The sequence below is a fragment of the Arvicanthis niloticus genome, chromosome 13 (assembly GCF_011762505.2).
Source record: "Arvicanthis niloticus isolate mArvNil1 chromosome 13, mArvNil1.pat.X, whole genome shotgun sequence".
Lineage (NCBI taxonomy): Eukaryota > Metazoa > Chordata > Mammalia > Rodentia > Muridae > Arvicanthis > Arvicanthis niloticus.
In genome coordinates this window covers 51,579,695-51,595,158 of record NC_047670.1, presented here as the reverse complement: position 1 = coordinate 51,595,158, position 15,464 = coordinate 51,579,695, and the positions used below count along the sequence as shown (strand labels likewise).

The 15,464-nt window shown below is 50.5% G+C and overlaps 1 protein-coding gene across 6 annotated transcripts in view; it reads right to left on the bottom strand.

The window, feature by feature from the left end:
• Positions 1 to 18: 18 nt before the first annotated feature.
• The window catches only part of Mroh1 (maestro heat like repeat family member 1), a 76,837-nt gene continuing 61,391 nt past the window's right edge, over positions 19 to 15,464 (bottom strand). For all 6 annotated transcript variants that reach the window (XM_034517310.2, XM_034517312.2, XM_034517311.2 and 3 more), the window contains 12 exons: positions 9,283 to 9,437; positions 6,153 to 6,318; positions 5,475 to 5,671; positions 2,754 to 2,891; positions 2,364 to 2,478; positions 1,873 to 2,019; positions 1,562 to 1,750; positions 1,112 to 1,267; positions 879 to 1,013; positions 702 to 804; positions 566 to 631; positions 19 to 221 (listed from right to left, as the gene is read on the bottom strand). In XM_034517310.2, the coding sequence (XP_034373201.1) occupies positions 136 to 221; positions 566 to 631; positions 702 to 804; positions 879 to 1,013; positions 1,112 to 1,267; positions 1,562 to 1,750; positions 1,873 to 2,019; positions 2,364 to 2,478; positions 2,754 to 2,891; positions 5,475 to 5,671; positions 6,153 to 6,318; positions 9,283 to 9,437 (1,653 nt within the window). In that variant the 3' untranslated portion in view covers positions 19 to 135. The remainder of the gene's footprint in view (positions 222 to 565; positions 632 to 701; positions 805 to 878; positions 1,014 to 1,111; positions 1,268 to 1,561; positions 1,751 to 1,872; positions 2,020 to 2,363; positions 2,479 to 2,753; positions 2,892 to 5,474; positions 5,672 to 6,152; positions 6,319 to 9,282; positions 9,438 to 15,464) is intronic.

Here is a 15,464-nt window from a genome sequence, read left to right as displayed (position 1 = left end):
TTGATACACTCACCCACCGAGGTGTAACTGGCTTTATTGGGCAATAAATTGGGGCACCACCGTCTTGGTCCTGTCTGGCAGCAGAGTCCTCTAGGCAGGACAAGCTGTGTCTTGCTCACAGGAGTGCAGTCAGCCTCAGGCAAACTTCACCAGGCGGCCCAGCGTCTCAGCAGCTTTCTCCCGTACCCCAGGAACTGGGTCCTTTAGGAGGAGCTGCAGGGCTATGGGCAGAGGAACAGGCCAGTTGTGCACATGCCTGGGCCTGTGCGTGGGGCGGCCCACTGCCTTTCTAACAGACGGGCCTCTGCTGGGAGGGCTCGGGAGCCAACGGAAAGATAGTTTTTCCTTTTTTAGTGTTTTTTAAGCTCTTTTGGAACAGTTAAGAAGTTTCCGTGAATTACTAGAGACGATGAGGTCACCAGTGACAGGGGAAAAAAAATCCTGAAATCCAGGAAAATCACTTAGTCCCTGTGGGTGCCTACAGGGTCAGCAGAGCCCCACCAGTTGGGAAGGCTGGGATCAGGTAGGGAGGGAGCCATGTGTCCTGGGTGGGGGGTGTGCTCACCTACAATGAGCTGCTCCAGGTCCACCTGAGTCCTTTGTTCAGGCTCTGCATGCAGCACCAGGAACCCTGAAGCAGGTGGGATAAGCTGTGTGCTGGATCAACTGGGCGTGTGCAGGGTAGGGAAAGGCCTGCTTACCTGTGAACATGGGGGCAGCAGCTCTGACGTCATCCCAGCTGCTTTTGAAGTAGAACAAGTTAGTGCTCACCAAACGGCCCAGCAAGTCAGGGAAGTGGTGCATCTGTAGAACACTAGGGTCAGGGGGTCAGGGTCCTCAGCCCACCCCAGGGAGGGGCTCCCACAAACACTGCTCACCAGGTGCTTGCACGTGGAATTGAGGAATTCCCCAAAGTGCACACTGCGGCCCTCCTGAAGGTACTTGCAGAAAGCAGCGGCCAGCTCAGCACACTCCAGGTGGGGGACACACATGCACAGGGCAAACTTGCAGGCCTGTGATACAATGGAGTGCTGAGCCCAAGATCCTCTCAGGGCTGAAGGAGATTAGGCTGAACCCAGCACCCTTTCCTTTAAACCCAATGGTCACTCACACTGGCCACTGGAACCTGAGGGTCCCGCAGATGTAGTAGGAGTGGCACCAACCCACCCACGACCTGCTCCAGGAAGACATCCTCACAGTCCCCATGGCAGGCCTTGTTGAGGTGTCCAAAAAGGCGGATGGATGCTGTCCTGAACTCCACTTTCTCCTAGCGGGGTGCAGCCATGTAAGCACAGGCCCTCTTTTCTAGGTAGGCCTCGCTGCATCCTTAGCCCCCTGCCTTTGTGCTGCGGACTTGAAGGTGGATTGCGGTGGACATGCAATAGTGAGCATAGGAGGCTGTAGGCTAACAGATGGCACGGTCATTGGGGTTGGGGAGCTAGACCAGCAAAGCAGTGCTGATGGGAATACACGTCGTCAACCTCAGCACTCGGATCTGTCTGCCGTCAGTTACAGGCCTGGCTGAGGGTTGAGATAGACCTTCGGTTGTCATACAGCTTACACTGTCAAAGAAGGGCCGGATACGAATGGTTGTGTGCAGCAGCACCAAGCGTAGGTCCCATGGCTCCACTAGATCCAGCAGCCGTGAAAGGCCCACCATGGCTTCCAAAGCCACTAGACTGTGTGGTTCATCACCATCATCCAGTCCACTGACCATGGCTGTCAAGAGCTGTGGGCCATGAGCTCGCACCTAGGAGACAACTGTCCTCAGGTGACCTGCCCTCCAGACAACCCCTTTCCCTTAGCAGTGGTAAGCTAGATGAGCTTCCCCAGGCCTCCCAGCATACTCTGCCTGCTGGGGGGCCAGCCCACCTTGTCAGGTGATCCAGAGGCCATGTTGGCCAGCCCTCGGAGCACTAGACGTCGTACACTGGCACTTGAGTCCTTCAGCCGGGCTGTCAGGTTGTCCAGCAGTGGTTCCAGGAGCATCAGGTCATTGACCACGTTACTGCTGAGTAGCTGGAGGCAGAGCTGCTCTGACCATTTGTGCCAATCGACCCTCACCAGCTTAGGTCCGACCACTTAGCTCAGGTTTCCTGAAAGGGGACGCTGAGGGCCTGTGCCTACCCTGGGCTCCCACTCTTCAGAGGCTTATCAAGTTCTGGCAACAGCCAGACCTGACCTAGGGCCTAGCTGCAGCCAGGGCTTTACCAGGTGAGGCTGAAGAAGCTCTGGCAAGGACTGGGGAGGCCGAGCTTGTCGATAAGGGTGCATCTGCCCATGTTCCATCCCACTGATCCAAGACAAAAGCATCTTCATTCCAAAACAAGGCTTACGATGATGTTGCCTCCCCAAGGTCCTACCTCAGCCAGAAAAGCTGTAGAAGTAATCCTCTGGACCTCATACACGCTGTTCTGTGTGCACCCGAGTGCCTTCATCACCAGAGGAAGTCGGGGGCCTGCATACTTTGCCATGGAACTAGGGAAGGAGACCCCAAAAGGCAGGAGCTGGCCACCCTGGATGTTGGCAGGCAACCTCCCAGACCAGCTCCTGTGTTGCCCTAAGGACACTTGACCTCCTGCTCTACATGACTAGAACCCTAGGCATTCTATTCCAGGCCCTGTGGGGGCTTCTCAGGCATTTTCCCTTTTCCTGCCCACAGGATACTCCTTCTCTGTGCCTGTTGACAAGTATGTGTCCCATGCCTTCAGGTGTCTCCCACCCACCCCCCGGACAGGATGTGGTTTGCTTACCTTGCCAGCTGGGCAACTCCATCTTCATGCCCTGCTGAGGTCCTAAGCAGCTCCCAGCCTCCCTCAAGTTCAACGTAACGCAGCACATCCTGACTGCCACTTCGGAGCAGCAAGGCCTGAAGGGCGTCCACTGCAGAGCTGTTGGTGTAGAATAGGTGATATCTGATGACCCGTCTGCCATGGGTGCCCTTTCCTGGGCTACGCACAGGCTCTCTGACTTGTTCCCTTCCACCAAGACCAGCAAATGCTGGCACATCACTTGGGAGTGTAGCTCCCGTGCATGCACATTCAGGAAAGGATTCCTATGCTACCCAGGCCTAGCCTTGCTCGTACCCTTCAAAGAGCCGACTCAAGAGAAGCCTGTGGGTGCTCATTAGGACTGATAATGGACTCAAGGAAAGGAAAGACCAGGCTGTTGACCTGGAGGTGAGCTGGCAAGATTGATCTTTACCAGTCTTTAGGAAAATATACAGAATCATTAAGATATACACAAAGGCTACAAATTTAGCTTTTTTTTTTTTTTTTTTTTTTTGGTTTTTCGAGACAGGGTTTCTCTGTGTAGCCTTGGCTGTCCTGGAACTCACTCTGTAGACCAGGCTGGCCTCGAACTCAGAAATCCACCTGCCTCTGCCTCCCAAGTGCTGGGATTAAAGGTGTGCGCCACCACTGCCCGGCTATGTTTTTTTTTTTTTTTTTTTTGAAATAGATCCTTAAAGTGAGGCCACAATGAAACATCAGCTCAGCTGGGGAGTGGGGAGGGGGCATTGTGAGACAGGGCTATTCCCTATTGCCTCATTCTGTAAGTTCCTGTGGCAAGCATCTAACTCTAGTCTCTTGCAGGAGGGCTAATGGTCTTGCTTCCTAGGCTTAGCTAGAATTAGAATTTGGCTCCTGCTAAGATATACCCTTCCCCTATGGGGAAGATGTTAAACAGATTGCTATACCAATGTGGCTTATCAAAAATGGGTAACTCCCCTTGCAAAAATGCATGTCCCTCTTGTACCATAGCCCTGATGGCAGTTGCAGTGTCCTGTATGCAGAGAATCCTGGAAGGTGGATCCTGAGGTCTGGGGGTTAGGGGTAGCACAAGACAAGAGGTGATGGCAGTGGCTACAGTGGAGCCCATAAGTGCAGTGGTTACTTCCTACATGGGTTTGGTAGGAAAGACTGACTGCCAAGTGGGACGGGATGGGAGGGAAGGTAGAGTCTGGCTCATACAGCGCTCGTCTAGGCAGGCCTTGTGGGCCTGCATACCATGTAAGACCTTAGCTGGTAGCATTCAGTGGAAGGCATGATGGGCAGGACTACACAGCACCGTCTGGAATCTAGTGACGTAAGTGTGGGACCTCTGGTACTCAGATATGGCAGCAAGCAGTTTTAGTCCTAGGAAACAGGACCCTCCACAGGGCTAGAGAGGCTAGAGGCCTGCAGCCTGAGGGGATAGGTAGGAGGTAGAGAGTGACTTCACCTCCCATGAGTATTTTTAGGTGAATCCCATGCTCCAGGGAAAGATCTAATTGCTTTAGGATAGTCTACACTGACTACAGACAGAGAAAATGGCACAACATCCGCTGTGGTGACTGGTAGATATCAACAGTATACCTGTAAGAAACATCCTCAGTGTGGGCAGGGCCAACCACAAGCTAAATGAGGACTGAGTGTGGTCCTAGCCCAGACCTGAAGAGCCACTGCTGGTCACAGTATGAATGGACCAGGGCCTATAGCCCAAGGAGAACTGCTCACAGTTTTTCTCAGGCCACTACTGCATTTATGAAGGGAGGCGTATACTTGGCTTAGGGATATATGAGCAATTGAGACACCTCTGGTAATTGAGATACCTCTGGTACCTATCTGCATACAAGGATGGCATTTGTAAAGCACTGGGGCATGGCTGGTGACCCCATCAGCTATGTGCTGCAGAGAGCTCTCAGCCCAGGAATCTTCACAGATAGAAGAATCTGTGCAGGAGTGACGGCAATAGTGGGGTAAACTGAGGCTGTTTAACCCCAAGGGTCCCTGGCTAAAGTATAGAACCAAAGCCAGGTAACCTGGATAGAAAGGACCTAGGGCAGTCAGGGACTGGGAAGATGGTGCTCTTAGCCTATGGTTTAGATGGCACTGCTATGCCTCTCTTAGAGGTCTCAACTCTTTAAACTGTGGCCCGGGAGCTGCATGGAGCAAGGCCAGCACCAGCATGCAGGAGTCAGATACCATGGCGCACCAAGGCTCCCCAATCATAAGCAAGTACCCTGCCCCAATTGCCCTAAGGAGCCAGGACAAGACAGTAAGAACTCAGCCGTGGATAGCAAGAGGCCCAGGCACGTTAGCAACTGCTGCTCTGAGCTTCAAACACTCAAGGTTACGGTACTGGACAGTACAGGTTCAGCCCAATCAAAAACTCAGGGTGCTAGTCTGACCTCATTTGAATGCTCCCTGGCCCCAGCCAGCTGATACCTTACTACCCCAGCCTGGAGCTACCTGCAGAGGTGAGAAGAAACCCAGGAAATGTCCAGACCTGAAAACTTATCAACGGTGTCACACATGACCATCCCAACCTATACCAGGGAGAGATCTTGGTTCTTGGAAGCAAAATCACTCCCAAGCCCACCATTCTTCAGACAAGGTCTTTCATGTCTTCTTCGGGGGCAGGCAGCTGACATCACACACAAACAAACACACACACACAAAGTAAGTACAGATGACAAGTGAGAACCCCATTACCTGCAGGGATCAAGATTCCTGGCTGCTCTGGCTGGGCTGGTGCTTTTCCTCTCCTTGGCTTGCAGGTTGCGGGGCAGTTGGACACCCACAGTACAGCTAACTCGTAGTAGGAGTGCTACAAATAGCTGAGGGTAGAGCTCCAGCACCGCAGTTCCAGAAGATGGGGCAGACAGGACTTCATACAGTGCACAGGTGGCCTGGGGCAGAGCCACTACAAAGTCATATCTCCCTCTAGACCATAGCAATTCCTGCACCCCTACTCCAGGATTCAAAGGAGTCCAAGCCTTAACATGAACCCCATATACACTTGAAGTTTTGAGTCTCTCTAGGGAGAGGTAGGAGGAACCCAAAAAGCCACAGAGTAGATAGGACCCTGTGTAGGTCAGTCCTCTGGGCATTAGGCAGGAGAGAGGAACAGTGTGGGGACAAACTTCAGACCATCTGTTCTTGGTTCCTTAGAAAGGAGAGGAAATTCTCACAGCTGCTTTATTGCTTAAAGTGTGGCTGGACTGCCTTTATTTTTTTTTCCACAGGATAAAATGTGAAGTGTGCTCCCTTGGGAGCTAACACCTGCTGGTCTTTATGAGCCCCAGCACAGCTGCCAGGTGCCTTTGGGGTACCCAGGCCTCATGTGGGGGCAGGGGCAGCATGTAAGGTAGCCTCTGAGTCCCTACTCACCGCAAGGGGAAGCATTGTAGCTACTCTGTCTGCAGTGCTGCCCAGAAGGAAAGCCCGGCTCTCCTTGAACGGGACGTCTTTGCTCATCTTCTCCAGGAGCAGCTCTAAGACCTGAGCAGTGAGGCTGGGCTCCACAGCCAGTGCCCGCCACAGGGCGCAGGTGTGACTGGAACAAGAAGGAAATGCATCTTAAGTCACTGCTGGCTGCAGCACCCTGCTTGCCACTGCCTGATGCTGCAGTTGTCCCCAGTTCCAAGCTCAGACATGCCAGACTCAGATCTTGCTGGGAGAGAGATGGTGCCCTGATGTCAGATCTGAACTTGCCCATTCCTCTGACCCCAGGGTCTGGAAACAGCTGGCAATAGAGGGCAGAAAGAAAACTGCTGGCCTGAGAGGACCTGAGGCAGGAAGCATAGGGTCTCTAAGGAGCTGCCGGAAGTAAAAATTAGGTTTCTCCAGAGGAAGCATCAATCCCAGGCAGGGACAACAAAGTCAGAGGACCAAGGACACAGGAAGAGGCATGAGGAGAGTACTCAGGCATTACAGGTGGCAGGATAACCTGTCTATCTCATGGCAATGCCCAAAACACTGGGGGGGGGGGCAGTTATGCCCATATATCTGCAGAACGTACGACAAACTTCTGAGTTCTGATAGAAATCAGAAACTACAAATAGCAACTCTAGGAGAACTGATGCCTGCAAAATGGCTTAGTGAATAAGGGGTTTGCCAGCAAGCCCCATGATCTGAGGTCAATCCCTGGGACTCATACAGCAGAAGGAAAGAAACAGCTTCCAAAACTAGTCCTGTGTCCTCGTTTCTGTGGCATGCACATACATACAAAAATAAATATAAAAAATGAAATTAAGAGAACCAAAGACTGGAAATCAAGCACATATCACACTTGTTAGACATACTGGTATCAGCCCCGATAACGCAGGTAAGAGAACAGGTAAGTTGGGGGGCAGGGGTAGAGCTAGGCACTTTGGTGCATGCCTTTTATCCCAGTACCCAGGAGGCAAAGCTCTAAGTTTTAGGCCAGCCAGTGGGAAAGGGAGGGACACTACCTAGGATTTAACAGTAGACAGAGCAAAGAGAAGTTCAGAAGACAGAATGAGACAGACAGCAAAGTTAGCAGCTCGGAAATAGAGAACAAATATCTGGGGGAAAAAGACTGAGGTTTTGTCTGCAATTGATGAGATCAAGTACATGCCTGTCATCCCAGCACACCAGAAGTGGAGGCAAGAGAGTCAAGAATTCAAGGCAGCCTCAACTACAGAGCAAACTGAAGGTCAGCCTATCTCAAAACAAAATGACACTGCGCAACACTACTGTATGCAGAACACCCTGCCATGGCAAAGCCTTATCTAGTGCTGAGAAGGAGTCACACCAGCACCTAAGTGCCTTGAAGCCAGGCTCAGCTCCCCTGATGGGAGAGCTGCACACCACCCATAAGCACAAACAGTTCAGATTCTCTGGACTTCATACCCTTTCTTGCAATGCTTTATATTTAGAGCAGCACATCACAAATGTAGTGGATGGGTGTGGTGGTGGGTCACAAATCTGCATCTTCTATCCCCTTGTATGTCAGGAAGTGGTCTTCATCATTTCCAACCATTTATAAGCATGAAGTCCCATCGTGGCACACAGGCTTGGTATAACTCACTGACCTACCCTACTCCCACACGCATGTGACAGGCTCTTTATGCTCTAGAGAAGAGTGCTAAAATATCACTACTACTTAACAGCCCAGACTAGAAAGGCCATGAACATCCCCTGGGACTGTACAGTGTAGATAAGACACAGCCATACCATCCAGCAGTAAGAGCAAGCCATCTCATTGTATCTCAAGAGCAGTATACTAAGCAAGTAAGTCAGAAGGAGTCTTCAGTCCACTCACAGGACTCAGGATAAGGTGACCCCCTCACTCCCCTGGAGCAGCAGAAGGGCACTGGTGGCAGACTGAGGGCTCAGCTGAAGAGTGGAGGGGACCTGGAGGCTGGATGCCTCTTCTGCCTCCATGCAAGCGGTGTCTGCAAGCACAGAGAACCCTGTAGGGTGCCAGCATTTGCCGAGCTTCCTATGCACATCCATGTCTCAATGGGAAGGGAAATGACTGCAGAAGATCCCATGGGGCTATGTAAGGAAGTTCACTTAAGTGACAACTCTACACTCTAGTAACAAAGGAGGAGCTGCAGAGGTGGCTCTGCAGCTGAGGCTGTTTGCTGGTCTTCAAGAGTTCAGATCCCAACACCTATAACTCTGAAGGATACTACTACAGTCTATTCTGGCCTCCAGGGACACTCCCATCACACACGTGCATATGCAAATGAGACAGAGAAAAGAGACACAGATACACACACACACAGGAGAGACAGAGAAGAGAGACAGATAGACAAACACACGAAGTCACTACCAATGTACAGCCTCCAAGCTTGATAAGAAGAGCTGGCAGTGATACATGCATCATGACCTTAACAGCAGGGACAGCACCTGCATGGGTAGGGGCCATACCATCTGGCTCAGTAGTAGCCTAAGGAAAACCTCTGGCCCCAACTAAGACTACAAAGAAAGATGAGACCAACAGACCTATACCCTCAAGACAGGGAAAAAAGAAAGGCTTGGCAAGAAGAAAGGGACTATTTGTTGGGGTGAGAGATGATTTAGGGAGATGCATCCATACAGGGTAGGTTCCTAGGCTTCTTCTCCAGGGGTCCACAGTGGTCTTGGTGAGGTTCTGCTGACAGGCACTGAGTGTAGTGACACTACAGTGCTGTGTTAGTGAGTCACTGCAGCACTGCAGCCAGGCAGTCCTGGTGCCAGAGAGGAGGTTAAGGACAGTGGCCACCACGGAGAGCTTTAGGAAGTCTGGCTTAGCAGCATTATCCAAGAAAGGTCTTAACCAGGATCCCAAGACATATGGAGAGGGACAGATGCCTTGGGTACCTGAGAGCTAGGGCTGTTTTCAATTTGATTATTTTGTTCACAAGCCTAGGGGACCCATGAAGAAAATTTAGGGTGCAGAAGTAGGGGAGAGGTGCTGAAGGAGCACACACTATGCCATGCAGGAAAAAAAAAAAAGCCCCAAAGTTGGAATATGGCTTCCACCAAACAAGCTCAGGGCACTGAGTACCTGTCAAAGGGCAGGGGGCTCCCCAGGAGACTGGATACCACAGCCTCGCAGTGCTGAGATGCTAGGAGGTACACGCTGTGCTGGGCAGCTGGTAGGACGTGTTCCTCCTGGGTATCCCGCAGCTTGGCTCGCAACACACTCACAATCTCAGGTACCTGCAGACAGGACAGGCTCAAGTGGGATGTTGCAGTCAGGCTTTGAAACTTGGCACACATCCAGGCATGACAGGGATGGGCTGGGCACACACACAGATATCGCTAGTAAGTTCCATAGCCTTAGCGATGAGAAGGAAAGTCCTTAGAAATGCGGAGCTCTTGACTACAGGCTGCAGGCTCATAGCAGGAAGGTCTAAGACATTCCTCCCATGGGTATGAGTAGCTAAGAACGAGAACCTAGATTCCACATGAGAAGAGACAAGGAGGCCATGGCCCAGTGGTAGCGCATTTACCAATCTGTAGGAGACAACCCTGGTTTAGATTCCCAGCACTATGGGGAAGGGAGGATAGAGAAGTACATCTGCTCAGGGCTGTCCAGAGGAGGGGATCAAGGAGCCTCCGCAGTGTTCCTGTAACTCAGCCACTGTCTGCCAGGGCAGAACTCATATGAGAAATCAGGCTGGAGGCAGAGAGGGAGGACAAAACAGGAGCAATGGACTTGTGATCAAGAGGAGGGGCGGGGCCTGAAGCAACGCCTACCTCAGCTTGTGGGTGTCTTGCTGCTGTACAAAGCGGGTAACACAAACACTGGGGAACAGGGAAAGCTCAGGTCTCCAGGAACTCCCTTTAGAACTACATGATGTAGTGGGTGATCTGTAGCCTCAGCTGTTCTTCAAAACGCTGCCTACTCTAGGCAGTCATGCACAGCTTGGCCTATGCACCTCCTCTCTGGTTCTAGACATGAACAGTACCCTCTCCCCCAACACATTCAGCCAAAGCTGCACATACAGATTATAGAAGTAAATGTCATTTAGCCCCTGAGGATAGTGAACACCCTGACCAGAGTTAGTCATTTCCACCCCTCTCCCCATTGCAAGGGAACCATTAGATAGAACCAGAAAGTTCCCCAGCATTGGAAAGATTCTGGGTCCAGTGGGGATGGTGCCCTCTCCTTGGTGAATCCAAGAAGGGTACAGGAAGCTGAAAATGTAGACTGAAGTATAGACTACATATGGCAGTGTCCTTGGAATCTACAGGGCTCAGGGGTGTGAGCGAGCATGACACGCAAGTCATTGGATGACCTTCCTTGGGTACAAGAAGTATCCCTCATGAGTCACTCATGGGGCAGCCTCTTTCTGTCCATCTGTTCATCTGTGCCTTTATCTTCTGAATCTATGTCCTGCCCCAGCTGTGGCCTTAACAGGCCTGTGGCATTTGGCCACTGGCACCTGAAAGCTTTCTTGATGTCTCTGGCTTCTAGAAAGTTTGCTTGAGCTGGGCGGTGGTGGCGTACGCCTTTAATCCCAGTACTTGGGAGGCAGAGGCATGCAGATTTCTGAGTTCGAGGCCAGCCTGGTCTACAGAGTGAGTTCCAGGACAGCCAGGACTACACAGAGAAACCCTGTCTTGAAAAAACAAATAAAATAAATAAATAAATAAATAAAGAAAGAAAGAAAGAAAGAAAGAAAGAAAGAAAGAAAGAAAGTTTGCTTGTTGTCTCTGTGGGGGAAGTTATGTTTGTTGGGCTCTTGTTAGGACTGAGCCACACTCCTGGCTCCTCTCTGAAGTTGTGACAAGAGTTACTGGGTCTCTAGAGATATTTTAGCATTGGTCTTTGTTCCTGGCCTACTGCTCAGGGTAGTGATTTCTACCAACTCTGAAAAGTGTACTCTTTTACCTACTGTGACAGCAGTGACCAGGTGTGGAGGCCTGGTAGTGGGAGCTGTTTCCTTCTCATTCTGACTCTGAAGCCCACCTTCACATCTAAGTTCTGCCCAGAACTCACTTCCTGACCACATAGGCAGGCTCCGTCTGGTCTCTGTGGTCCCTTCCCTCTGTCCTCAGCACCTGGGAATATTCTTGCCTTATCTATCAGCTTGATCTAGGTCATCTGTTCACAAGGGCTTCATGAAGGTGTGGTCCCACTGTGGTGGTTCTAGTACTGACAGTCATGCAAACAATCATAAACCCAATTCCAGAACCTTCCACCACCCCCAAAGGAATTCTGTCCCACCTCTCCCAGCCCTTCAAACCTCAAATCTATATTCTTCTCTATAGACTGCCTGTTCTGAATATTTCATATAAATGGATCACAGAGTGCATAGTGCTTCTTCTTCTTCTGGCTTTCACTGGGTGCAGTGTTTCTCTGGGCTCATCTACACTGCAGATGTGTTAGAACTTCATTCCTCCATATGATGAACTAGCCGTCCTTGCACAGGGGTGCCACATTTTCTTTTCTCAGTCACAGACCGGTAGAGTTTGCACGATGCTGCTGTGAACACCGGTGTGTGAATTTCTGCGTGCATTGTGCATCCTGCAGTGTTCCTAGGGGTTTTCCTAGGGGCCACATGCTGACTTCTTGAGCACATTCCTGACTGTTTTCACATGATGGCCTCTGTCCCCTAGCCACTTGCATATGTGTCCTTTTTCCTGTGTTCCCTTTTAAGCCATGGAAGACCCTCTTCCCATTGCCTGGCACAGGTGCTAAAGGTCTGCTCTAACCACCCTCCCACCTTGCCTCCTTTGCAGCTTGGCAGTGTGCCTCATTCACAATTGTGATATACCCGGTGGGACCTTGCTCCAGCTGCATGCCTCCCCTGGAACCTCAGTGGCCAGAAGTCCAACAGCAGCAGCCTGTCTGTGAGAAGCTCCTCTTGGAGTCTCTCAGGGTTGAGAGGTTTCTCATGACCCTGATGGGCCAAGAAGTCAGACCAGATTACAAGATAACTGAGATGCCAGGTACAGACCGAAGTCTAATCTCTTAACTGGGCTCAGTAATTCAGCCATGCAAGGACACCTAGCTCTATTAGAAAAAAAAAGGAGACCCAAAACCATAAAGCTCTGCAAAGGGTCTGACAATGATTTTTTGGACATGACACCCAAAGCACAGGCAATAAAAGAGAGAAGCAGGTGACACCAACTTCAAAACGTTGGCATACCAAGGGACAAATCGACATAGTAAGTTACTACCAAATGAATCCCATATTTGAAAATCATATACTGGATAAGGGATTAGTATCCAAAATGTATAAAGGTAACAAACCCATTAGAAATCTCTGAGGGCCAGCAAGATGGCTCAGTAGCTAAAGACACTTGCCTGGTGACCTGAATTCTATCTTCAGAACCCTCATAAATGATGGAAGGAAAGAACAGACTCAAGTTGTCTCATTCACACTAATAATAAAGTCTAAAATAACAACAGTAACAACAAAAACTGGCTGGAACAGACATTTTCCAAAGACAATACACAAATGGCCAATCTATATACAAAGATGCTTAGCTTCATTAACCGCCAGAGTAATGCATGTCAGAATCACAATGATGGAGCTGGAAAAATAGCTCAGTGGCTAAGAGTGTCTACCGCTCTTTCAGAGGTCCTGAGTTTGGTCCCCGGCACCCACACTAGGCAGCTCTAGCTCCAATGCCTGTGGCCTCCGCAGGCACCTGCATTCTTGTGGACACACACACATATGCACATACACAATTCAGAACAAAACCATGATGTGGGCTGATGAGATGGCTCAACAGATAAAGGTGCCTTCTGTCAAGCCTGAGGACTGGAATTGGATGTCCCCAGTGTCACACAGTGAATTACCCTATGGTATCTTCTGAACTCAACATGTGTGCTATGGCATGAGTACTCCTAAATAATTAAACACGTACACCATCAGCGCATCCTGCTCTTCCAAATGACCTAGAGATGGGTTCCTAGCACTTAACTCTGGGTGGCTTACAACTACTTATACCTACTGCTCCAGAAGATCCAACCCTCTCTTCTGTCCTCCACAGGCATTCACACATGTCACACACACACACACACACACACACACACACACACAAAGAAAAGAAAAGAAAAAAAAATCAAGATTAGTGAGAGCTCAGCTGTTCCTGTCAGGGCCCCAAGTTCAGTCCTCAGCGCCACATGATGGTTAGCAACTGTCCCCCACTCCAGTTCCAGAAGATCTATTGGCATTTTCTGGCTTCCACATGCATGGGACACATACATACATACATGCGTGCAAAACAGTCATACACATAAAATAAATTTTAATTTAATTTAAAAACAAGATTTGTTATTTATGTGTATGAGTGCTTGGCACACATGTATGTCTGATGTCCAAAGAGATGGGAAGAGTGAGTCAGACCCTGGAACTGAAGCGATAGATGGTTGTGACCACCATGTGGGTCCTGGGAATCTGAAATCAGGAAGAACAGCCAGGGCTCTTAACAGCTGAGCCATCTCTCCCTCCCTAAGTAATTGTTCAGTTTGGTCATACACCCACAGAAAGTAAGAAGCAAGGACTTAGGATCTTTGTGCAGGTGTGCTCACTGGCTCCTCCCTCCTGTCAGCCAAGAGGCAGAGACAGCACAAATGTTCACCTCTGGATAACAGCTAAGCAAAATGTGAACTGCACATGGACGAGCCACATGTACCTGGTGACTTCTACCTTCTGCTCAACTTGTCCCCTTCTGTCTGTACAACTACCAGGATGTTCCTTGATGTCTGTCCCAGGGAGCTTTGTGGCTTTGGAAAGCCCAGACCTCCCCAGGGAGATCCAAGTGTCACACTGTGCCCTCCACCCTCCTGCTCTGGTCCCCTCCAGGACCCCACCAGGCAGGACGTCACAGCACCGGCTTCTTCATCAGCTACCCAATGGCACATGGATACCACCCCTGTCTAGAGGGCACACTGTGGGAAGCTCCCTGGTCTCAGGCTCCTTTTGTTAGATGCTCTATTCTTCACTGCATAGTTCCTGCCTCATGTATGTACACTCACTGGCAGAATACTCACGGTATTCCTATAGACCATAAGGAAAGCACAGACAACCCAACGTGGAACTGGGCAAAAAACTAGTGTCCTCAAAAAGAAGTCATCAAACTATTCCTCAGTCACCAGAAAATGCAAATTAGCATGGACTGTCACAAGCCCATCACCAAAAAGAAAATGGAAGCTTGGAAGAACCACCACCACTCTCCAGGGAGGTCACAATGGAAGGTGTCCTCAGACACCTGTTACAGACAGCACAGCCTATGGCTAAGGGCTCTGGGATGGGAGATGAACCCATGTGATGGCCATACAAGGAGCAAGCGGTGGGTTAGCACAGAGAGTGTGAGTGATCTCACTTTTACACCATTTGCAAGGAGGTAGCCTGGGGTGTCAACAGGGGTCAGGGAAGACTTGGAAGCTGGCAGGTGACTCTGCCTGCAGATGACTGTGGAAACTGACACTCCGGCTCCTCTTCTGGGATACTTCAATATAGAACCTCAAAATCCCCTCCAGCAAAGGAGTTGAGCCCACAGCGTCCAGGACCGTAAATCTACTCTACAGCTGCCCAGCCGGTTAAAGCTGAACAGATCCAAAGGGACTGAGTGCAGGACACCCTTCACTCTCACTGCACACCAAGTCCAGCCGCAGGTGCTTCCAAGACCTGTTTGGAAACTACCAGTAGAAGACGGCTGTGGGCTGCAGCCCTCTAGGCATGGTGAACAGGCTGTACAAAGCAGGCAGTGGGGCAGAGCACCAGTTCTGGGCATGAGCCCAGAGTTTCTGTATGGGAGCCTGAAGTCCCATGGTTGGCAATCTCCCTGGGACCTGGTGATGCACTGCACACATGTTTGTCTTCTTTGGTAACAGGGTCAGGGGCTCAGCAGGTGGCAGCCCGATGTTAGTGTTTGTGGCTTTGGACATGGGGGGGTGGAACATGTACCTCAGACTGATCCCAAACTACCTCTACAGCTGAGGCTGCCCTTGAGCCCCTGGTCTTCCTTATCTCCACTTCCAAAGTGCTGGGATTAAAGGTATGTATGACCATGCTTGGCTGCCTTTCTCTCCTCAGCTCCTAGGTACAAGTGATCCCCCTGCTTCAGTCTCCCAAATGGCTAGAACTATAAGAACAGAGAGTACAAACCAGGCTTGCACCTTCCTTGTTCCTTTTAAATTCTTCCCCCACTCTGCCCCCTTGAAACACGGTTTCTCTGTGTAGCCCTGGCTGTCCTGGAACTCACTCTGTAGACCAGGCTGTCCTG